The sequence below is a fragment of the Amblyomma mixtum genome, chromosome 2, assembly GCF_055824585.1.
Source record: "Amblyomma mixtum isolate Tamu chromosome 2, ASM5582458v1, whole genome shotgun sequence".
Taxonomy (NCBI): domain Eukaryota; kingdom Metazoa; phylum Arthropoda; class Arachnida; order Ixodida; family Ixodidae; genus Amblyomma; species Amblyomma mixtum.
Genome location: NC_143013.1, coordinates 31,900,380 through 31,924,685, shown reverse-complemented (window position 1 = coordinate 31,924,685; position 24,306 = coordinate 31,900,380). Strand labels below are relative to the sequence as shown.

Below are 24,306 nucleotides of genomic sequence, written 5' to 3'. Positions count from 1 at the left end.
TGATGCTCCTGAGGGAGCGATACGTTCATATTTAAGAGAACATACGAAGTAGTAATGGGACTGAGCGGGCAAGACGTACGCGGTCCGACGTTGACCTTGAAGGGGCTGTTGGGCACGGGTCGGCCGGCGAACAGCACGTTGACCTGGTGCGGCCCCTCCATGGCGGGCACGTACTCGCAGTGGTGCTCGTCCTCGTTGGTCTTCTTGATGCGGCACGGGACGGCGTTGCGGCCGCCCTTCGGGTCCACGATCTCCACCTCCACCTGGCCCTTGCCGGCCGCTGGTTTTTGGGTTCACAAAAAAAAAAAAAGAAGGCGGAGGAGCGAGAGTTAGCCGCGACCATTTTCTCGCCCTTCCCTTCACAACCGGCGAACACACTATTCAAATAGCACAGAACAGCGGAACATAAGACTGAGAAGCTCCTGAAATGTTCAGGCGCGCTTAACTGTGTGTGCATTAGATGAAACTGATATTGTTATCCCCAGCTGTTATAGCAACGCTTCTCCCTCACGACAGCTCATGTCTCACCTGTACACATCATTGAATATGGCATGTTATCAGCACGCGTGGGCTGATGAGAAGCATAAGAATGAGCTGTAAGCTACTGGCCGTTTACTGAGGTGGTCCGGAGACCAGGGTTCCAGTTTTTGTTCAGTGGAGGTACGCCGGCTAATGACGAAGTCTCTGAGTCTTCTACGATGAAAAATTGAATGTGTGATTTGAAACGACTATTTTAATAGTTTCTAATTGTCCTGCAAGCATGGCCGAGATTGATTAATCCTTGAATGACCAAAATGTATTGCAGCCCAGACACTGAAGTCCAGACATGGGTTGGTTTACGCGGCGTTGACCCAGCTATAACCTTCCTGCCCAAAGGGCAAACAAGCTCTCAGTTTTGAACTGCTGTGCATTCACTGGTATAGTATACAATGGTCAAGCTAAACATATAACAGAGTACACTGTGGGGCCAGTTGGTCATACATAATCTGAACGAACAAACATATAACATATAAACATATAAACTAAACATATTGCCACGTATCATTGCAGTGTTTGTTCGTTCACGTTCAAGACAGCAGGAAAGGGTCACTTTTGTTCGTGGCGCGAGAAGCGACCAGACTAATCTCGATTGTTCGCAGCCATGCAAGGCTGCATCTAGGTTTTTCCAGATTACCGTAGATGATCTTGACCTGTTATCTGGAAGTTTCCTTGCCGGCTTTAAATTGAGCGATGCCGCGAGCGGCGGACATTCGTAGTTCGACGACCGACGAGCACGCTTGCTGCTTACGCCGCCGCCGAGTGAGTCAGTTCTTTTGCGGGCGCAAGTCAGCCCAAATAAAGAGCTTCGTTTCCAAGACTGGTTGGTGTCTTCCTGACCGTTGGACTGCCGTCACTACAACGTGACATCTGGTGGAGGTGCGGGGTAGCCTTTCATGTTCCGGACACCCCCAACAAGTCGTGACGCCAGCCCTCTGAGTCATCTACCGCAGGACCTGAGTCCAGTCCACCGCGCAAGCCGACGCCTGCAAGGGGACGCACCTGAGTTCGGGACTCTGCCGGACTCTACCCGGAAGCGAAATCGAGTAGCAACGTCCACCATGAGCTTGCCCCAGACGACTACTCCAATCGTTATTCAGCAGCCCCGGGTGCCACCAACCCCGACCCGGCCAGCGACCAGCGGAAATCGAGGAGTTTTTGCGTCGGGAAGAATGCTCACCGCCCAGCCGCCTATCACGTTCCCCGTCGCCATCGTCACCGCGCTTTGTATCTCCTAGCCGAGGCTACGCAGTGCGTGGACGCTCCCCCAGGCCCCGAAGGTTAAACTGAATAAAGCAGCCTCTGGAGGTGAGGTTGCTTATGAGCGCAAGAACTAAGATTCTCCATCAACGAAAACACAAGACTATGCCTCAACTACGACGACCCCTACGATGACGACCCCTACGATGACGACCCCTATGACGACGATCCCTACGACGGCGACGATCCCTACGACGACGACGACAACTACGACGACGAAAATTATGACAACACCGACGACGGCGACACGACCACGATACGACGACGACGACCCCTACGACGACGACGACAACAACTACGACTACGACAACTACGACTACGACAACTACGACTACGACTACGACAACTGCGACTACGACAACTACGACGACGAAAACTACGACAAAACCGACGACGACGACGACACGGCCAGACTTGAAGCTTTTACCGCTGCCTTTAAACCTTATTATGAATGCTAAAGGACTCGAAGCTAGCATTCTCCGTGTTTATTTTCATTTTAAAGCATCGAGGCGATGCTTTTTTGGTAGGGGGTAATGCCACGTATCATTGCAGTGTTTGTTCGTTCACGTTCAAGACAGCAGGAAAGGGTCGTTATCACTTTTGTTCGTGGCGCGAGAAGCGACCAGACTAATCTCGATTGTTCGCAGCCATGCAAGGCTGCATCTAGGTTTTTCCAGATTACCGTAGATGATCTTGACCTGTTATCTGGAAGTTTCCTTGCCGGCTTTAAATTGAGCGATGCCGCGAGCGGCGGACATTCGTAGTTCGACGACCGACGAGCACGCTTGCTGCTTACGCCGCCGCCGAGTGAGTCAGTTCTTTTGCGGGCGCAAGTCAGCCCAAATAAAGAGCTTCGTTTCCAAGACTGGTTGGTGTCTTCCTGACCGTTGGACTGCCGTCACTACAACGTGACTGATATTGTTATCCCCAGCTGTTATAGCGACGCTTCTCCCTCACGACAGCTCATGTCTCACCTGTACACATCATTGAATATGGCATGTTATCAGCACGCGTGGGCTGATGAGAAGCATAAGAATGAGCTGTAAGCTACTGGCCGTTTACTGAGGTGGTCCGGAGACCAGGGTTCCAGTTTTTGTTCAGTGGAGGTACGCCGGCTAATGACGAAGTCTCTGAGTCTTCTACGATGAAAAATTGAATGTGTGATTTGAAACGACTATTTTAATAGTTTCTAATTGTCCTGCAAGCATGGCCGAGATTGATTAATCCTTGAATGACCAAAATGTATTGCAGCCCAGACACTGAAGTCCAGACATGGGTTGGTTTACGCGGCGTTGACCCAGCTATAACCTTCCTGCCCAAAGGGCAAACAAGCTCTCAGTTTTGAACTGCTGTGCATTCACTGGTATAGTATACAATGGTCAAGCTAAACATATAACAGAGTACACTGTGGGGCCAGTTGGTCATACATAATCTGAACGAACAAACATATAACATATAAACATATAAACTAAACATATAAACATTACAGCATCGCGCATCCTTCAAATGTAACCATACCTTTGCTGAAGACGTCGAAGTATGTGGGCACTCCGGCGCTGACACCCGTTGGCTGGAGACCTGGGCCTGTTGCCTTGACCTTGGAGGGGTCGCCGGCGAAACCCTCGACCTTAACCGGGAAGGGGCTTTTGGGCACATTCTTGCCGGCGAACTGGACGTGCACCTTGTGAGGTCCCTCCTTGAGGGCCGTGTACGTAGCAGTGTACGTCTTGGCCTTGTCATCGTTGTACCGGATGTCAACCTGTGGCGCGACACATAGGTCATCGAACAGAGTGCGACCAGAGCAAGTGCTGGACCTGCTTTGTGTGTTCCTTTTCGTTCTACGTTGGCCTTGATGCAGAACAGGTGATCGAGTACTTTTATCCCGTATATAGCTTCCCGGTTTCGAATCGACGGGTGAATTGTCCCTGGGCATCTTTCAGAAGCGAGCCTTAAGTTTTTGACACCTCCAACATTCTTGAACAAACGTTTTGAATATTGGAAAACTGCAAGGTACTGATATGGAAATATTGAAGGCAGTGGTCCGTTCTTCCGATATATAGCAAAATCTTTCTTTGTAGTGTTTCCATTGCTTGCACCGAGCAGTTGACTGCCATAGAAAACTAATGGGAAACCCTTTTAACGATAGTAAAAAACCTTAATAGCAAAAAAATGCAAGCCCACCGACAGGAGGTTTGCGGATATAATGATTGCTATAGCAAAATCTTACAATATATGAACAAATGGCGTTCATAAACTCTTTTCCGTTCAAAAATGCTTTTTTTTTTTTCAAAATTTCTGGGTATGAAGAGCGTTTTAGAGCGTGGTATAGAATCCATCAGCAATTCAATAGCACAAAAGTTCGATTGAATCAGTTTACACTTGTCAGCGCGGTACAGGTAGCTACATGTTCCTCGTCCACCTCCTCAACCCCCCCCCCCCCCCCCCCCCCCCCCCCTACCAGTCCTGCCCCGCTCACCACTCCATTCATAATGCTCAAGGCGAACCGATCAATTCTTGATGCTTACGGGAATCTTTTGTCCTCCTGGCGCATCGACGAAAGAGTTGACTTCTCCCTGACCGGCGCTGAAGGTCTCCACGGTGAAGTTTGTGGGCGCACCGACGACCACGCCTGTTGGTTCGATACCGGGGCCGTAGCACCGGACACGCGCAGGGTTCGTCTGCAGCCGCAGAGGAGCCTTGTCCTTCAGCTTGGCGTTGGGGAACTGCAAGCCACGGGGAAATTGGCTGTGATTCGTTTGACCAGTGCAATGCCGATCAGTGCTGTCGCAGACAACACAAGAATGATCAGAAAATCATTTGATTCTCGCTAAAACGTAGTACAGTTTGTCGTTTCTATAGAAACAGTCCCACTACCTCTGAAGTCACGTAACGGAAGCGCTGTAATAAGCACTAAAGACTGCCTCAGGTTTTTCAATAAGAATTCGGAAAGATGTTGACGAATAGATTAGTTGACGAAGATGTGCGTACGGGACGCCGCTTCCAAAGATTTTTTTTTTTTTTTCACAACTGTAGAGAAATACCCGGCGCTGTGATTTGGCTTGAGAGATGACTTTAAGGAATGGCAGTACAGACTGCTCTGCTGCATTTCACATCTTCCGTGGTATAAATCGTGGGATCTGGTGTGCCGAATTATATGCCGTGCGTTGAACGTGTTAGCTTCGAGGGTGCCAGGAATCCAATCTTCCCTAGGCGCTTCAGGTGATCTTAAAGTACACATCGCTCAAAAGTACACAAAAACAAAGCCATCCGCATGGAAATGTTAGCTGTCGTCAGGCAACCGTGTAGCAATTGCACGTGTCTTCTACATTCAAAACAACAACGTATACGTGAAGGTCATGGTGCAAAATTACCATGGCACACACTCGCACCAGTTAAATACAGCACGGTGAAAAGGCGTACCTGTGAGAGGTAGGTCATCATGGACAGCTCGTCCACTTTGGGTTGACCATCTCCTCAGGCGTGACGAGTTGAGGCACGCCCAGCCATTCGGAAGCCAAGTCCATGGCTTCCTTGGCGTTGCGCAGGGCGTTCTTGGGGTCCCAGCTGGCCCAGTCTGGGCAAAGCCCCGGTGCAAGAGCGTCCACCAGGGCGCCCACAGCCTGTGGTGTACGGGTAAATATTAGGAACATTTCACTCCCTCTGCTTACAAGTGCACACCTTCAACACCACCGCTGAACTAATTAATTCTATAGTTAAACGGATAAGTTTACTTCAGGCTTTGCGCAAAGACTTGGCTCGTCACTATCGCGCTGATCGCTGTAATGGTACTTGGTGTCAAGTGTCATCCGCGCACTTTTATCGCGATAAAACAGGACCTCCTTCTCAACCTCAAGAAAGCCGAAAAGACATCGCTCACGTTGCTGACCTAGCGCTCGAGAGTACGGTTTGCATTCGTATCCTGAGGCGCAGTTTAGACCTCGTTTAATCCCTGTATTTCTTAGTTCTCGTTTCTGAACTAATTTTGGCTGAAGCAACTTGCCCGTATCATCGTTTCACTGCCAGTAGCTAAAGTTATTCCGTGAACGTGCAAGATTAACAACGACCACTCTAACACTATTTCGCAGAATGCGCTGTAACTTTCGTCAAATATCCGTCGAAACAGCTATGAGATTTCGCCGCTGTGACTGGTGAGAGTGAGAGAGAGAGTAAGCTATTTTAAATCAGCACGTCACATCGATTTGACCTTGTTCCAGAGTCGTCACTAAGAACAGCAGGTCCACCAAGCTTGTCAGGGGTGAGCCAAGCCCGCCAAATCGTGTGCGAAAGGCAGGGATAATGGGTGGGGGGGGGGGGGGGGGGGGGGGGGGGGGGGGGGTTCAATAGAAGAATCTCTCACCACCATCCAGTCTGCTCTCCCTGACGCATAGACATCCATAGAGACCTCACCTCTGCCCCTTCCTTTCCCTGCCCGTCTCTGTCCCTCTCCAGCACGTCCCAGTAGCTCACATGCTCGCCTAAAGCATACTATGGACTGAAGTGTGGTTCAATCCATGCGTACAGCCGGCAGCAAAAGTTTACGGGATGATTGCGCTCTGGAACAAATTTGTTGGAGCTCTGCCGCGCGACCCAAACAAACGCCTGGTATTAATAGCAGCGGATGGAGTATGTACAGTCTTTGTCAAAAGTAACCAGGCTGCATGGTTTGCTCTAGCTCATACAGTGGAGCCCTTACAGCTTCCCTGAAGCTGAAATGGTCGTCAAAGGTAAGGACTGGGGGTCTTCTTACCTTCCAACACCTTTTGATCTTTAGAAACGCCACAAGGGCTCCACTACACTGTCTAGAAGCAAACCATGCAGCCTGGTTACTTTTGACAAAGACGGTACGTTCCCTTATACATGTATGAATTTCAGGTGAGTGGCTTGCCTGGCGGCGCCGGAATAAATTCATTTCTAACATCTGCATCCCGTACACTTACAGCTGCCTACTCCACATATACACGCGTGTTTAGCCCCTCCATTCGTATTACACAAAGTGAACTTCGCCATTGGTACTTGAGCTGCCGTAAGGTCACGATAGTTCGCAGAGCCGTACCTGTCCGTCGTTCCAGTCGGACGTGAAGTTGTTGATGGGCTTGTCGGGCAGCTTGCTCTGGATCCACCTGAGCAGCCGCTGCTTGGGCGACGGGCCACTCTTGTCGAAGGCCGTGTCGTCGTCGCCTTCCCACATGGGCAGCGAGATGGAGTAGTGCAAGATGAGCGTCCATATCAGACCCAGGATCAGCTTCAGCTTGCAGTCCACAATATCCGAGCTGTCTGCAATGCAAGAAACACACGGTGGCCAAGGCCGCAGGTCGGTCAGGGTGTTCGACTTTTGCACGGTTTACGGTGCAAATCTTTCTGAACGGTATCGTATCACAGTGGCACAGAGCTGGCTAACTCAAACCTGCAGAGTCTACGCATCTGTGCCACTCATTGCGCAAAATGCGCTAGATGTCAGCTGCTGATGTGCAAGGAAAAAGAAAAAAAATCTATTTTCAGAAAAGCACATAATGTATGCACTGTAACGACAAGTGCTGAACCGTCATATGAACTTAAGCACTTCTGTGGATGTGCACACCTCACTTTAATTTCCTGCTACAGTTTCCAGTTTACAACATATCTAATAGGTAATTTACTCGAAAAAAAAAAAAAAAGACACACTCCAAAGCTTTTTTTGCTTGGACATAGAAACAGCCGATAAAGCTTGTATAAATCGAAACTTAATATGCTGCAGTGGTATGGGGCTCGAATTTTAGTAAACCTATCACACAATTAGATCGTATTAAGCGGGAAGTACTGCGGTTTATTTATAGGAAGTATAAAGTGGAAGATTCTCCACTATATTAGTGCTAGAAAACAATAATCAAACGGTGGAAACAAGCAGAAGGTAAAAATATCTTCCATTCTTAAATCGAGTTTTCTCAGCAATAAATTCGTTTCTTGCAGCCGAATAAACCGCAACGTAGTCAGAAATAGCCGAAAAGTATCGATTTTAACTACAGGTACAAAAATTGGATGGAGTTGAGCTCAGTGTAGCTTTCACGTGCAGTTTAGCTCTAAAATTTACAGTGGATTTAATACTGTGTATATATTTTGTGAGTTTGAAACGGGAGCAGTATCAACAGCAATGGCCCGGCGCAAAAATGGGTAGTTTTCAAATTGTTATCGCTAAATTAATTCGTTAGATTTCAGTATTAACTGCTTAGCTGCTGGGGATAATAGGTGAGTCATTTTTGTAATGTTGATTTGTGTGAGAACCGGTACGCGTGCGAGCGCGCGCGCCCTCTGAGAGAAGCTCAGAACAACGCTTCGGAAACTGGAGCGCGCAGTGCCAGCAGAGCTCCATGGCCAGCAGCCAGCAAGCCAGCGCCGCCAAGCGCTGGATGTTAGAAGCAGGCGCTCATACTCCAGACGCTTTATATTTCCCGCGCTCTCTTTCGCGCCCGCGGGAAAAACGTGCAGGCTTGAAACTGCCATTGCGAGAATAGCACGACTGGAAATTTCTCGTGACGCTTACCCACAATTAACTCTTCTCGGGTATAATTAAATGTACATATACACCTTCCTCAGCAAAGGCCAGTCCCAATAAAACTTTATCGATTTATAAAGTACTTTTGGTAAAAAAAAAACCCTAGCTCATATGACACAAGACACGTTATATATCTACAATATTTGAGGAAAGCGTAAAAGAAATCTTTGGAAATCCTGTACTGGTGTTGATTATTGATGTACTGAGGAGGCGTCCTTGTTCAGGTAGACCTTAAAACGAACTTTAGTAACCCGCTTGTAACTGGTAACACGTTGACTGCATGAAAAACGCGTTGCTTGAAAACAATTAAACTTCAGCCAGTAGTTGTCGCCACTCCCGCGTTCTCCGGCGCTGCCTTTTCCTCGCTAAGTCTATTTATTTCGCGTAGACGTTGAACTTAACGTTCGGGCAGGTGAGCGTCTATGGGCCTCCACTGCAGTCTTCAGGTCTCTTAGCTCGAATCAATCTTCTTGTACACCCGCTCGAATGCAGGAAAGAGCAAAACAACACAAAAGAAAAGAAAAAAGTACAACAAGCAAAGGCCCGGAGAGGAGAAAAAAAACGGAGAAGCCAGAAGGCATCGTCTCCGCGTTGGTTTTCTACACAGTCCGTGCCTTCTCGCGCCGTTCCTGTACACACCGAGCTTTCGCGCTCGCGTTCCGTGGCTGCCTTACTCGCTGCCTGCCGAGGCTGCTACTGCTCAACTCGACGGTGCAGATGCTAAATTCGGAGACACACGCCTCAGCGGTGGAAGCACGCCGGCCGGCAGAAGCGAAAAACGAGCGATGCCGCCGAGCAACGTCTGCGGAACGACTACCCTTCCTCCTTTCCCCTTCTTCCAACTCCCTCCTCCGTCTCTGCCGTTTCAGGGTACGGGGAATCTGCAGAGCCGTCAGTCAAGGCACGCCGAGGAATCCTTGCGGCCTCTTGTTTTTGCTTTACTCATTTTTCATCTCCTGAAACGTCCGTCATAAGCAGGAAAAAAGTTGTTTTATTGGGGTTTCACGTCTCAAAGCAACTCAGGCTATGAGGGACGCAGCCTGCAATTTTTAAGCGAGACCAAGCTGGAGTAGCGGTTCCGCGTTCTTTTTCTCTACCCACAGCTTGAATTTTTCCTTGTTGTTAATCTTGCCGTAAACTCAATCCGTAAACCTGGAGAAGGCGGCTAACACTTGTGTGCGAGGGAATCCGATCAAGCCACGAAACCGCTTTATTCGAAACACCGGTTCATTGAAAGTTTCCCTGTCATTCAAAGGTTCATTGCTACGGAGCAGCGCGCAACGACTAGCAAGGAGAGGACACACTTCGAAGCGCTGGCTATGAATCCATACCAACTTGCCCAATTAGCCGTTCCAGCACCGTTCAAAGATGGCGTCACTAAGTGAAGGTAGAGCACCCTTCTCCATCCCCCTTCCCCCTCCTTATCTTTACGTACTCTCCCTAATGCATTGCACGTCGCCACGCGATGGTGGCAATATATCGAAAACTACTGTGTTGTGATGGCGTTGTTGCACTGAATGGCTGTTGGATGTCGGTTCTAATGCTGCATGGCAAGACATGAGCGGAAACTTGGCAATGAATGATCTCTACGTGGCATGAACTCAGAGTTTTTTTAAAAGAATATGATAACTTGCACGATACGATATGGTAGTGCGTTTTGCGTTATCATATAACATGCCATCATGCCTTACTTGTGAATGAAATTTACAGATAACAACAAGGTTTTAATTTTCTGAGCATTTTCAGCGCCTAGGTGCTGGAGCAGCCAGTTCCGTCTAGTGGAATTCGAAACCCTTCATAATTCCTGAAAGAATATCTTATCTCCCTTTCTCTCTCGTGCGTTTTATCAGCCCACGCGAAGTGAAGCACTGCAGCACTATGGCGACACTTCGGGCGGGAGATCCAGACGCACCACGTCAATTGAGCAACGCCCCAGAAAGTGCATTAGGCAAACACATTGCGGCGCTGCAAGCAACTGCAACGGAAGCTCCATGTAAGGGAAATGGGCGCGACGAGGGCATCGAAGCCACGCAGGCGTCAAACCACATCGTCAGGTTTTGTAAGCTGACTGAACCAGAATGCATCGCGCTGTGACGTCACTTCCTGCTGCCGCTGATGGCGCCACCGAGGTGGTCATCATTCCGGATGCCCTAGAAGGAGATATTCCCCTCCGCGTAGTGACGACACTGCAGCGATAGTGCGTGGCACGACAAGAAAGGCTTTTTAGCGCGCGCTCGCGCTGTCAGCGACGGATGTGGAAACCGCCGCCGGCTCCTCACGTTATTCACGATTTGGCCGGCGGCAGGATGCGCCGCTTCTCTTGCCTTTGCAAAAAAAAAAAATGCTTTTATCTTTTTCTTTACTTTTGAACGGATATGGATGTCAAAGGTGGAAAGAATATGCTGCCCAGAGACGGTTACCTCGCACAGTATAGAAACCCCTTGAGTAGGCATCTGAGGCATAAAAAAGTTTACATGCATAAAAGTAAATCCTTAACTCGGAAGGGAGCAATGAGCCTTCCGTTTAGTCAGAAGCGAGTACAAGTGTCTGCACAATGCTGACATCAAAGCTATACGGGCATGTTTCTTGTCAGCTGACTGAGCGCCTCACAAAAAACTGCGTGTGCGCAAAAGAGACCGCTTTCAGAGGCTTCACTGAAAGCGGAGTGCATAAATTCTGTTCCCCCTCGAACAGAACAAAACTGGCCTCCATGCCCGGCCATTTTCATGTGAAAGCCGCAACTGCTTGGGTCTTGAATCACAGTCAGTGCTTTGAAAGAATGCCTTTGTTACTGCTGCTTTGTTTTCGCGCTAAAACTGGGCTGTGCGATCTGATTCTAACGCCTTAAGAGCGGCCAAGCTATGCTCGACATTTGCACTGGTTAGTGCTTTCTTCGTGGGGAAACGTTACAAAGTGCTTCATTACACGTGATCATACGGCATGGCACTAAATCTGCTAGGTTGCGAACTTGATAGAGATTTACAACGAGGTGTCATTTATTGCAACATCCCACCAAGAGTAATATAGTATATAGCATGCGTACTCCAACGCGCGTTTGTCGGAAAAGATTAATAACTTGTGGTATACTGTAGAAATAAAGAATAAATTGGCATTCGGAGCGGATCCCGTGAGAAGGCAAGCGTAACAGGAGGCGACAGCTACTCAGGTGGGTAGATGAGATGAATTTGGTGGGTATAAGGTGGCCGTAGCGGGCTCAAGACATGGATAATTGGAGGGATACGGGTGAGGCCTTTGTCCTGCAGTGTACATAATTCAACTGATGATGATGATGACTGCTTAAAGAATAGATTATTAAACGCCACGCTTCTGGCGCAATTCGGACCAAGCAATTGTTGCTGGTCACTTGAGTTGGCCTACTCTTTTTATTGAAAGAAGGATGTAGAACTAACGAGGGCAGCCATATCTCAAAATACTGGGCAATGAAGGTCCCCGAGCTTATTTTTATCTTCACTGCACGCTTTAACGTTTATTCCACTGTAACAGTACACGGGTGTTCTCGCGTGTCGCTTCCATCGAAATATGACGCACCGCTATTTGCAGCTCGTCTTAGAAACAGAAACCCAAGCGCCTAAAACACGAAAAATAAAAACACGCAACGCAAAAATATATATATATATATATTGCTCGCACCAACTTCTTTCAAGTGACATCGAGTTTGTCAAAAACGCGGTCGAATCACTCACGTACTACCCGCGCGCAACGTGACCAGTGAAGCGTATACGTTGTGTGCATGGGGTGCACAGACCCCGTAAGAGGTGCATGTCTTCGTCAAGCTGTGGAGAGGCGTGTCCCTTACACGACTCTTCAAACATATACGGCTTAAAATTCCGCCCTGGTACGAGCACGCTGTGCAAGACAGTTATGACTGAGGAGGATATCGTATCCCGTAGCCACTCTCCAGCTGAACAGTGTTTTCGAGAACAAGCGCGTTGGAGAAAGGGAAGTGTGAAAACGTTTCGGCATCACAAATGCGCCTCTTTATCTCCGCTCCCCCCCCCCGTTCCCTTCTCGCGGCAAACTGATTAGCAAGTTAATTGTTTCCTGCGTGCGAGTGCGTGTGCATGGAGGAAGCAGCGATGCGTGAAACACCGCTTGTATACCCGCGGTGCATGCTAAGTTATAAGGGCGAGGCCGGCTGCCCGAGCGAGAGAAGAGGCCAGAATTGTGGAAAGCTGCCAGCTGTCAGTGGAGACTGGGCTCGCTGGCTTTGGGTGGCTATCCGGCTCCAGCACGGCTGCGCTGCCTCTATGTACCGTTGGCGCCGCCGGCGTCGCCGCTGTGGCGCTTTCCCTTTTAGTGTCCTTTCTTTCTTGTCTTCTCTCTCTCTCTCTAGCAACATTTCTCTCCTGGTACTCGTATTTACTCGCACATAGGCAGACTCCCTTTTATAGCGGCAGCATTAGACTTCACATCAGGCGACTGCGCGTCCTGCGTTGATCACAAATGTCGCCGATTAGTCAAAAAGGCGAAGACGTCACAACGTTGTGACGTCATCACAACCTGTCCCCGGGGTCATGAGCAACCTGACCACCCTGGAGAGGTGCGTTTAAACTAAATTCAATTCACTTGCCACCTGCCCACCGTTGCACTTCTCATCACGTAATTTCGCGTCGTGTTATAGTCCCAAAAGTAGCTGATTGGTCGAAACAGCGATGACGTTACAAGGTCGAGTGACCTTGTGACGTCATCACAACCTGACCACCGTTGCAAGTGGCAGTTAAACTAATTCAATTAAATTCAATTCATTTGTTACCTACCCACCATGACACTTCACGTTATGTGGTCTTGCGTCCTACTTTAGTCACATAAGTCGCTGATTGGTCCAGAGGGCGATGACCTAGCAAGGCCACGTGACCACGGGGCAAAATATTCAAAACTGAAAAATAACGGGGGTGCGCGCAACCGGGTAATGGTGAGACATGCAGGTTGAAACTGGTTATCGGCGGACTCACTCAGTGCATGATTACGTACGTACACATCACGATACGATAACAGTGATAACATTGTGTATGTGGCGAAAGAACTGACTCTGACACATAAACGTGTAACAGTAGCGTTGCTTCTAATGATGTTGCTTTCAGCTCTTAATGCGACTTAAGCGTCCCCGTAAGTTTTTCCGCAATGAGGAGCTCTATAGAAAGGGGGGAGAAGGCAAGGTTGGAGGCGTGGTCTGCACACAGGAAGGTCTAGAATCACTTTTGTTTTGGCCGATAGGCGAATGAATAAACTGATTGGAATGTGTGGGAAATGTTGGCAACAACTTTGTCAGCCATCCTTCCAACAGTTGCTAAGCAAGATTGAATCGAAATGAAAACTGTTGTCAAAAACTGGCCGGTTTACTGGGGCGCCTTCAAGCAAAAGGCAGTACGGGAAATCTGCGAACAGAAAACTTGCTTCATACCAAGCACTGAGTGAGATATATACGAACCTGGTAATTAGCGCATTCAAGAGCTACCATATAAAAGGAACTGTTTTGCCAGCTAAGCGTCACGATGAACAGTGCGGTGCATTCTGTTGGTAAGTTAGTTTGCCTTCCAACCATTTTCAAAACATTCAGATGATTGTTATGTTTACTAATGGTACATTGATTGCCATGATTCGTAATTATAACTCTGAATGCACTTAGTAATTACAGCCTTGAATGTAATGATTAGTAATTTATAGGAATTTAATGCAAACGCTGGAAACGCCGAGGGGTATATATTTATTTATTTCATTTTGGAAAGCTTATGATAGCCGTGGTTTCACGCGTGCGACAGAAGTCGACTCCAGCCAACTTTTTGAGGGGCCTTCTACTCCCTTCCTCGACGCTTTATCACTTTCCTTCAAAAGGTGGACTGGAGTTGACTCCTATCGCATTCATGCAAACCCAGTTAATGGCGGTTAATGGCGTGCTCTCAGTCTAAGCTTAGCACGTGTACGGAAGGCTACGTTTCACCTGTCGAGACAGTTGTACGCGGGTAAATCCGGTACGTCTCGCACTTCGGCTTGGCACCGCTTCGGGTTCGGAGAGGGCACGCGGGAGAGGGTGGATCGGCTTGCGTGCGTATATATGGGGCGCGGTCGCAGTTTTCGTCGAGGGAAAACCGACTGAGACTGTACAGGCCATAACACGCGCTGCCGTTCGCTGCCTGGCGGACGTTGTTACCCAAACATGCCAGAACGGCCGAACATCACTCGCGATCTCTTCCTCGCCGAACGACCGTCTCCTTTTAGACTCCCGTTTCGAGGGCGTGTTTGAGGTTCGGAAGTCGGTCGCCTCAAGATCGAAGGCTGTCGATCAAGTGTTGTCGACTTGGAGAAATGGTCGGTGTGAAAATAAAAAGATGCTAGCTGAGTTTTCCAACTCCATACCGTTAGCTAGGTAAAAAAAGAAAGCGGTTCAGGTGCACAATTTATTAAAATGTCTTCTCTCATCGTGTACTGAGTTCGCTGAAATAATTGCCAGTGGACTCATGATAATCGCTTTATCGAGAACTTTTGACACTTTTTAAGCGAGGCTTGTTTACACTCCTTCTTATAACTTTCTCTCTCTTTCTCATTATGCCTAATGGCAAACGTCTCGAATAAAAAAAAAAACAATCGGATCCGTTATGTGGTCGAAGTGCAACGAAAAAAAAATCAAAGACGAACTGAAGCAAACCTGAACTTGGCGCTATTTTTTTTTTTGCATTTAGATAATTATTGTCAAGACTCTGTTGGGCGGATGAGATCAAGAAGTTTGCGGGGACAGGATGACCGCAGTTGGCACAGGACGGGGTTCATTGGAGATAGACGGGAGAGGTCATTGCCCTGCAGTGGGCGAAGTCAGGATGATGATATCAATACTCTTAATGTTGTCAACGATCATTTCATCAAATTCAAGAACGTAACCTGCTGCCTCTTATGACGCGACTTTTAACCGTCCGGTATGAGCAGGGCGCATTCAACAGAAGAAGCAAACACTAAGAAAACGCGTTTGGTGAGCTGCACGCTTCGCGAAGCAAGGCACAAGATTAGGTTCAGTTGTACGACATGCGCACTTTTTCTTTCTTTCCTAGCAAAGAAATCATTCTTTATCGTACATGGCCTTACCAAAAGCGTCGATAATAAACAAAACTAGTCTAGACGGCACTCATCGATTCTGCCGTCCCAGGTGACCGCGTTTCGAGAGGAAGCCACGCGTGGTATACAGATAAGAGCTGCACTTCGAGCACCGGTGAGCAGGCCGGCGTCTGCTTGGAAGCACACGCCTGCAATACGCTGTCTAGCTTACGGCCGCAATTTCCTTCTATTTCTATTTTTCACGTGGCGGAATGATTTAAGTCCGCGCCGGAGACCTTCAAGAGGACAGGTTTTTCCTTTCTGCGAACCCGCGGGGATGAAATCAAAAAGAAAACAAACGCCCTCCCCAAGAGGCAGTGTGAAGTACCGCCGGTGAAAACGCGGGAGTGTCTTGCACGACGTATACAAAACAAAGAGGCACAAAATAAAGAACTGTCTCCGCGTAGAGTAAGGGAGGAGGCGCTTCTGAATTTAGGTCAACAGCGGTTGCTCACGGGTCAAAGGTCATGGTCGCCGCCGCTGACCGACCGTCCAGACGCGGTGACTCGTCTGCGTTGCGCCCCTGACTGAGAAAGGTGCGCCCTGTCTGCTTTTACTCTTTGAAAGTTCCGCATTGAGTCAACCTTGTACCTTAAGGGAAATAAATAGCGCACAAGAGAAGACGGGACAAGCGAGGAGACACAGACAAGCGCTAACTTTCAACAGACGGTTTATTGCAAAATCGGGAGCATACACATGTCCAGATAGGCAACAAAGAACGTGATACCTATCATGATACCATGATACCTATCCTATCTGGACATGTGTATATATGCTCCCGATTTTGCAATAAACCGTCTGTTGAAAGTTAGCGCTTGTCTGTGTCTCCTCGCTTCTCCCGTCTTCTCTTGTGCGCTATTTATTTCCCTTAAGTATGTCATACCAACATGCCCAAGCCTCGTCTCTTCTGAACCTTGTACCATCCCCTGCCGTTTTGTGCCGTTTCAAAATGGCAAAGCTTTGAGAGGGAATATTGCCAACGGATTTCGACGTGCAAATTTTGGTTTTGTTCACAGTGGTCTGCAACTGCACTAAGTGGAGGGGAAAGGTGAGGGCAGGGGGGTGGGGTATAGTAAAGGGGTTTTCCTTAGAGCCTTGGTTTGAACGTTATAAGGCCTCCTTTCTCTCCTTCTATCGGCACTAAAGGTACAGCTAACGAAATGTGCTGAGAAGTGCCTCATCATTCAGGACGGCTGAAGTTAACAGGAAAGTTCTTTCGTTTCTATTCGTGGAATCAAACCCCGAGTTGAATCAAACCCCGAGCTTGTTGAATCAGCCCAAACTTCGTGGATTCAACCTCGAGTTCGTCACTGAGTTTGTAAAATCGACCCTAAGTGTGTGGAATGAACCTTAAGCACGAGGAATCAATTCTGAGTTCATGGAATCAACCACGAGATTGTGAAATCGATCCCAGAATTCGTAGAAAAAAAATGGCTGAGGCTTAGCTATGGTTAAACCTTGTCAGATGCGAAGCATATTGAAGGCTAGGCTTGGTAATACATGGCTTTCCTTGGTTGAATACTTGGTCATTTTAATACAACCACTAGAAGCCTTCGTCGTGGGTGAAGACAACGGCATGGCTACAGCGGAACGCCGACTAACCCCGAGACGCGCGTTGGGTGAGCGCCTGGATTGCAAAGGAAGCCGCGTCCGCCTGCCCGGTGGAGCGAGCGTTTCACCTACACCGAGTGTGAACTCGCGTTCGAAATGCGCGGGAATGCCGCTCGAGGACATTCCGGCGTCTGTGTGATGGCATCGTTCTCCCTCTCCCAGCGCGTGACGGCGATCTGTCGTGACGTCATCGTGTCACGTGGTTGGTCGCGTACAGCTCCGAGCGACGGCGCGAGGTGGGGGACCTGTTTCTCATCTGTCATGACGTCATCGTGTCACGTGGTTGGACGCGTACAGCCACGGTGACGGCGTGGGGCATAGCTCTAGCAATATGCTTCGCATAAAACCCTGAGGAACAACGAGGAGGAAGCATGATAGTTTTGACAGTGACAAAAAACAAACAAGAACAAGAGCCAAGTCAAAAGCGAGTTCGCTGTAGTATAAAACGCTGTAGTATAAAACAGCATAAACTTGATTTGTTATTCTGATATGTGAGAGCAACAGGCAAAACATAAACGGCTGATGAGGTGTATAAACGGTCGACAGTTTGCAACTCAAGAAAGACTTCTCTTAAAGATGAGCTCGCCGTATCAGACCGACCTGGTCATCGCAGCAGTCGCTGATGAGCATGCCCTCCCATTGCTCAGCACTTGGGTTTGGTATAATTGGAACGACGTCGACTTTTTGACTGCCGATCCATAGGAACCCTGGACTAGGGGCAACCGACCGTTGCGGACCGTTCCCCATCTTTCGTGTTGTGTTGCAATGTTGAAGCCTCCATAGCACACAACTATGTATATTACAAATGCAAAGTTAGTAACTGCACTATGTGTAAGTACTGTTTGTATTAAAGGTCCATCAAATTCTGTTTCTTGAGAATTCGGCATTTTCGCGATGTAATAGGGCCCGATCGCCGTGAAGTGAATTACCGTCAGCTTTTTCCCCGCGGGTCATTTCTTATAAAAATGGAAATGGACTTCAAACTAGTTGAGGAAATTACGACCTAAGAGCGAACAAAACCTTAAACACGTTTCCAGGGAGTAGTGGAAGCAAAATATCGCCAAAAATTACAGCCGATTCAGCTTACTTGGCCAAATTCGAAGTGTGTGCGACGGCACGTCGCGTTTCATTACTCTTTCGGATCGAGGCTAGGGTTTCAAGGTCAGGCTTCAAGCAAATATCGGCGAAATAGGTGATTGGGGAGCTCAGTGATAGCGCAATATAATATTTTGGGACCGCTTTTAACGCCCTTTAAGAGGGCATTGCAATATCGGTGTGTTCTGGACCCATGGCGCACGGATGAAAGTTGATGATGAGGACGATTATGTGCAATGCACAACCCCAGCGAGTGGCAGATAAACACGTGGGGTGATCGGTTGTGGTGATATATGGTGCTCTCGTGCGGTGGCCAGCGGAGCTGATCTGTTCACTACGCCGCTAGCTTGAAACACAGGAGCTGCCATATTTATTTTATTTCTGTAGAGCTACAGCTCGCTTCAGACAACGAGTTCTTTCGAGATTGGAAGCCTCAGTTCTAGCACACTAAAGAGCTAAAATGCTTTTCGCAAACTTTTCCGTCGTTCACAGCTGCGCGCTTCCTCAAACCACACAATGCCCTAACTATATGTGAGGGGAAAAGGTTCTTTCAACGCGAAAAGGCATTCTACGCACTGATTTAACGCCAGCTTGCCTGCTGATCGACGGCGCCATCAGAGCGTATTCTGCCTCGCGGAAATGCGTATACGCGAAGAGTGTGACTGACGCCGTGGCGTCAAGCGACAAGTCAGCCTCGGTACCCCCTCTCCCCCTTCAGTCGGCCCGTAACGAACTGCCACTTGCGTCTGGGTCCCAGGTTGGGCGGCCATCAGAGAAGCGTGTCGCTAACGAGCCACTCTATACACAGACTCACGAAAAAACGTGCAGCACTGGCGTAGCTATAGCCGCACGCCATCGGCTAATCGGAAGTCGAATTCACAAAAGGTATTCCCATCTAAAGGTGGTAGGTCGTAACTAATAGCCACCTTGGCTATATAGTGTACCATTGTGTGACTCACGCGACTAACTAACATGTATGCGGGGGGTCGCCGGTCAGTAATGTGCCGTTCTTTACACGCACAAGGGTTCTCGCGAACTGGGTCCCCAATTCGTAGACAGCAGCTGTGTACAGCTTCCTCAACAGTGCACGGTTTTATAGGCAGACAGAGAAGGGCTTTCCTCGAAACGCCGCTGGCGCGCCGTTGCGGTGGTCCGGCGGTGGCGATTCGAAGCCCGGTCAAGGGACATCGCGAGTGACAATATGCATGAGGGGTAACGTCAGCTCAATTCAAGCATCGCAGCTGCTGAGTGGATTGGTGGCACTAACGCCGCCACGGAAATTATTAAAATATTTTCCCTGTTTTTCGTTCAGTCCTCTGTTCGGTGCTCCCTGTTTTGTTGCTCATCTTGTTGCCCGTCTTGCTGTCCGTCTTGCTGTCCGTCTTGCTGTCCGTCTTGCTGTCCGTCTTGCTGTCCGTCTTGCTGTCCGTCTTGCTGTTCGTCTTGCTGTTCGTCTTGCTGTTCGTCTTGCTGTTCGTCTTGCTGTTCGTCTTGCTGTTCGTCTTGCTGTTCGTCTTGCTGTTCGTCTTGCTGTTCGTCTTGCTGTTCGTCTTGCTGTTCGTCTTGCTGTTCGTCTTGCTGTTCGTCTTGCTGTTCGTCTTGCTGTTCGTCTTGCTGTTCGTCTTCATTTTCGTCTTCATTTTCGTCTTGATTTTCGTCTTGATGTCCGTCTTGATGTCCGTCTTGATGTCCGTCTTGATGCTAGTTTTGTCGATCGTTTTGTTCCGTGCCCTCATCTTTTCTGAGATCTGCGTTCTGTTCTCTGCTGCGGTCTATGTTCGGTTTTCTGTTCTACGGTCTGTCATGGAAAAGATGTAAATGCTTCTAATACCTGTCGGTGGTGCTCGACGTTGAAATTATTGTCGAAATATCCTTGCACGTTGACGCTAAACCGGTCGTGATCCGGCACACGATGCGACTCCTTTATACCTGAAGCGCCTACAAAAGAATATCCGAGTTGCCTCAGCGGCTAGCTGCAGTCATTAATCAAACCGAGAAAAGCCAGTCTGAGAGGCTTTCGAAGCTTATGTTTTTGTAAAGTGACGCAACAGGTAGTAGCAGTCTTGCAGTGAAAAGCACGAGGAGTTGGAGTGTCCAGGACAAGGTACGACTGTGCCGAGCCGATTTCAAAGGGGCGCCGGTTGGCGCAGTCCGACTCTGCGAAATCATTTCATGTAAGAGCTTTCTGTGCCAACGGTTACAGGCAGCCATTTACTTCCTTTTTTTTTTTTTGTACAGTGCGCTTCTTCGCTGAGAGTAGCCAGGGCGAATTTCTAGCCAGTCCCTAAAGCTGCTGCGTTAAGGTGCAACGAACAAGAGTTCGCAAAATGAAAACGCGAGTGAAAGAAAATGCATCATTACGTTTCTTAGGACGTACAATACAGGTTACGGCATCCTTATAAATGGTGATGCCAGATACTCCATCTTCTGCGGCACAACAAACTGTATTTGACTTCAGCACACAGTACGGAAAGACGGGTGTTTTTATGTTCACGTCATGCGTGCTGGGCTGAAAGCACAGAGACTGAAACCAATTCACTATCTTTTGAAGGCAAAGACACAACTTCGGACACGTATGCGCAGGGTAAGTTCGGGTGAGATTTTCTGGCAGGCAAGGCAGGGTCGTTGTGTAGCTGTCGCTATGTACAGATCGTAACATGCCTTAGTATACACGGTAACGCCATCAAGCTGGTTTATACAGCTGCAGGGTCCACTAAGGAACAGACAGGCAAAAAAAAAAAAAGAAAACCACAAGGGGATGGGTTCGGAGATAGGGAGCTGCCTTACGTGCTGAAGCTCTGCTCGTTGAGGTCGCGCATACGTAACGATGATATAGAACAGGAATAGAAAAGTAGGATAATCTGCAGACACAGAGGGACAAAGATAACCGTATCGAACTTGACAGTACGTGCTATACGGCTTATGACGGGCAGCCAGCACTTCAGACGCGGGCCCGATACGGTCCCAGAAAAATGTGGTTGCCTCACTGCTACGTGGGGTGGTGTAAACTGAAACCTGATTCGGCGAGCAGTTTTATGTCAGTGCTTTGCGGCTGTCTTTCTGGGTGACGCTCTCCTCGACTCAGCAGTCTACAGGTAGAATCCGTGTGAAGTGGGCCGATAAGTTTTTATCTTCGCGCCCTCGCATTTTTACCACACTATCTTGGTGTAGTTGCTGTTATTGTGAACAGAATGTCCGCTGGCCCATGAATTTTCTAATAAACGCCTTTTTTTAGGCGTCTGTACTAGGCCTAAGATCAGGTCTCAACCTTTAGTAAAACAAACTTTTGGGCGAGTTGGTTGCTTAGCTTTGACAAAACTGCAGCGCAAAAAAAAAAAAAAAATCAACCACATAGGGAAGAACACACTCAAGACACGGACAAACGCTCCCGGGCAGCGTTTGTCCGTGTCTTGAGTGTGTTCTTCCCTATGTGGTTGATTTTTTCGCGCTGCAGTGAGGTCTGGACCCCTTGCTTTCGGCCGACAGAGTTAATTTTTTTCGCTGAAGGTGCAGATAACTGCAGCAGCCCAGGATTCCGTAACGTTGCAAACATTCTGGGAATGGCTTATTACTACTTAATATGAGGGCGTTGACACGAAACAGGCTGTTATGTGAATGACATACCCTCACTTTTGTCAGTCGTAAAGGTGCCACGCTTTGACCGGAGATGAGTGGTATAAATGGCAACTATCCAGCATTTTTCGTTTTCTGGGGAGCGTCTTGCCGAGGGTTAGCGACATCTCGTGCTCAGATAATGCGTTTAGGGCATAAAACCTTTGCAAGCGCGAATAAAGGCGGGAAGAAATGAAGGCACGCTAGTCGCGTTGCGCAATACTTCTTGCAGGAAAAAAAACAAAAAAACTACGTAGCAAATAAAAATATTACTCCGCATTTTGTAAGTCTGATTTTGGTGAATATAAACGCCAAGAAATTATTTGGGGAGAAGCACTTATGTGTACATTAAAAACCACATTACTTAAAGGCGCTGCTTGTTATGGATTGACCCATTATACTGAAACGAAAAAGGCATCCTATTTATGTGGCTTACTGGTTTTTAAAGCTGCATTAACCGGTCTCAGCGGATTCAAGTGGCTTTGTCCTAATTCCACTGACTTCCTACAGAGTGTGGATTCGCTTAGTAAACCGCCCAAACCAGTACTTCTACGCGGTTGTTATGGTTTAAACTTCGATGACCTCGTATCTTAAACTATGCTGCAAACGCTGGTTCATGGACTCCTAATTCACGCATGCTCCTATGAGCAATTGATTGCTGCCGATGCTTTGTTAAAATAAGCAGTAGAAAGCGCATACTGCAGATCATCACTTTTTGCATGCTTTTCTTTTGTTGCGTGTACACTGAAGCAGTTTTGTTGTGACTTATTATTTACAGGAGGTTTCCCACAGCTTGTTACTATGGGACATTCTTAGGTACAAGAATCACCAAAATTTCATACTTTCAAAAGAATAAAACTTCCTAATGACTTGCTAGAAGGGCGTTTTGTTCGCAGAATGCCCGCAGTTTTTTTCTTAAACATGTATCCAAGAAACACAGGAAGGCGAAGAACTTCGCGGTGTATCTTGACTGGCATGCAAATCCCTTGACGGCAGCTTGACGCTGGGCAAGTTGGCGCAAGACCGCGTATGAAAAGCAACACGAGGGGTAACCTATCTTCTCTCCGCGCTGTTTTCCAACATGACCTAAATACATGTGCATACACGCGCATAATCCGGCGAGCTATCAGCGAACCGCTGATGCAGGAATTATAAGCACGCGTTAAACGCGCCTTGTATATAGACCCAAGCTAGCGCTTCATTAATAGTCCCCACTGGGGTGCGGCTCCTGACCGTACCTGACCAACGCGACGAACCCAAGGGCAGCAACTACAAACTGGGCAGGCGAGCGAAATGAAAACCAAATCCATCGCCCTCAACAGCACCGGCCGCTTTCTCTCTTTCATCGTGCGTTGTCTTTCTCTTCTTTCGTTCGCTTCGCCACGGCGCGTTTCCTCTTTTTCTTTCTTTCCATCGCAGGCGACCCAGACAGTTCCGCTGGACGCCGCCAGAGGCTAGTGAGTGGCCCTGAGTGAGCTTTGTTTTTCTTTAAAGCGCTCGCCGCAGCCTGATAAAAAGAATAATAAAAGACGAAAGGCATGGTGGTCCGTACCTAGAGCGATGAAGGACGAGCTTTGCGAGCGTGCCACGCGCTTATAATACCCCGGCGTGGGATTCGCGTCCGCTCTGTTCGCGGATGAGTCAAACGCGAACGAGCAGCTCTTGCCTGACACTGCTGCTGCTGCTGCCGCATACCGCGCTTGCTTGGCGCGTCAGGTTGATCCAGCGATCGCCGTTCAGACTGCGCTGCGCACTCAGACCAGCCGCTGTGTCTGAATTGCGAGTCTGGCGGGATGTTTTTTGCCGAAGTGTGGGGCACGGCACATTTGCGAAAACAGCTCGCTTGTGCGGAATTATTCAGATACGGCTAGAGAGGAAAGTGAGGGGTGAAAATGAGTCCCGAATGCGCATACAGAATGAGGCTAAAATGAATCTCCGACCTATCCTGCATGCGTTCGCTAGGCACCGAAACTACAGGGGTGAAAGGTCGTGTCAAAGTGGGCGACCTCCATTCGTACTCGTGCTTTGCGTGATGTAGTTACGAGTGTTTAGGGAATTGTGTAGGCTTCGCAGCGTACGGTCATAAAACTCTGTGTAGCAGGGTCCGCGATCGTGGACAGTATGGTAAAATGAACGTATGCAGATTACTTATAAGCAGTCACGAAGGGATACATAGAAATCTCCTCCTGTATAGCAAGGATTGTAGTCGCACAAAAAAGTAAACCAATGATAATGCCGGTCAGCAATGCAAGTACACACAGAGTGCTTCACCTAACAGTTTACACAATATTTAAAAATAGGATTTTTGAGTTAGAAGAGCGATTTTTTCGGCATAGCATTTTCGGTGGTGTAGTACATCAGAATACAGCTGAGACGTCCTAAGTAGCCGGGTGGTTAACTAATATGGAAAGAGGAAAACCTCAGGTTGCTTGAGCCAACGTTTCGACAAGGGGACTTGTCTTCGTCTGGGCCCAGACGAAGACAAGTCCCCTTGTCGAAACGTTGGCTCAAGCAACCTGAGGTTTTCCCCTCCCTTGTTCATTTTTGTGATCGCAAAG

The 24,306-nt window shown here is 48.3% G+C and overlaps 2 protein-coding genes across 3 annotated transcripts in view; both read right to left on the bottom strand.

Annotated features, from left to right (window-relative positions):
• cher (filamin A protein cher) overlaps positions 1-4,520 on the bottom strand; it is a 57,234-nt gene extending 52,714 nt beyond the window's left edge. For both annotated transcript variants that reach the window (XM_089571014.1, XM_089571015.1), the window contains exons 1-3: positions 4,323-4,520; positions 3,316-3,556; positions 80-280 (exon numbers count right to left, since the gene is read on the bottom strand). In XM_089571014.1, the coding sequence (XP_089427140.1) occupies positions 80-161 (82 nt within the window). In that variant the 5' untranslated portion in view covers positions 162-280; positions 3,316-3,556; positions 4,323-4,520. The remainder of the gene's footprint in view (positions 1-79; positions 281-3,315; positions 3,557-4,322) is intronic.
• The window catches only part of LOC149358852 (filamin-A-like), a 43,555-nt gene continuing 23,631 nt past the window's right edge, over positions 4,383-24,306 (bottom strand). Inside the window, exons 3-5 of the mRNA XM_089571017.1 lie at positions 6,851-7,071; positions 5,218-5,417; positions 4,383-4,520 (exon numbers count right to left, since the gene is read on the bottom strand). Coding sequence (XP_089427143.1) covers positions 5,235-5,417; positions 6,851-7,071 — 404 coding nt within the window. The 3' untranslated portion in view covers positions 4,383-4,520; positions 5,218-5,234. The remainder of the gene's footprint in view (positions 4,521-5,217; positions 5,418-6,850; positions 7,072-24,306) is intronic.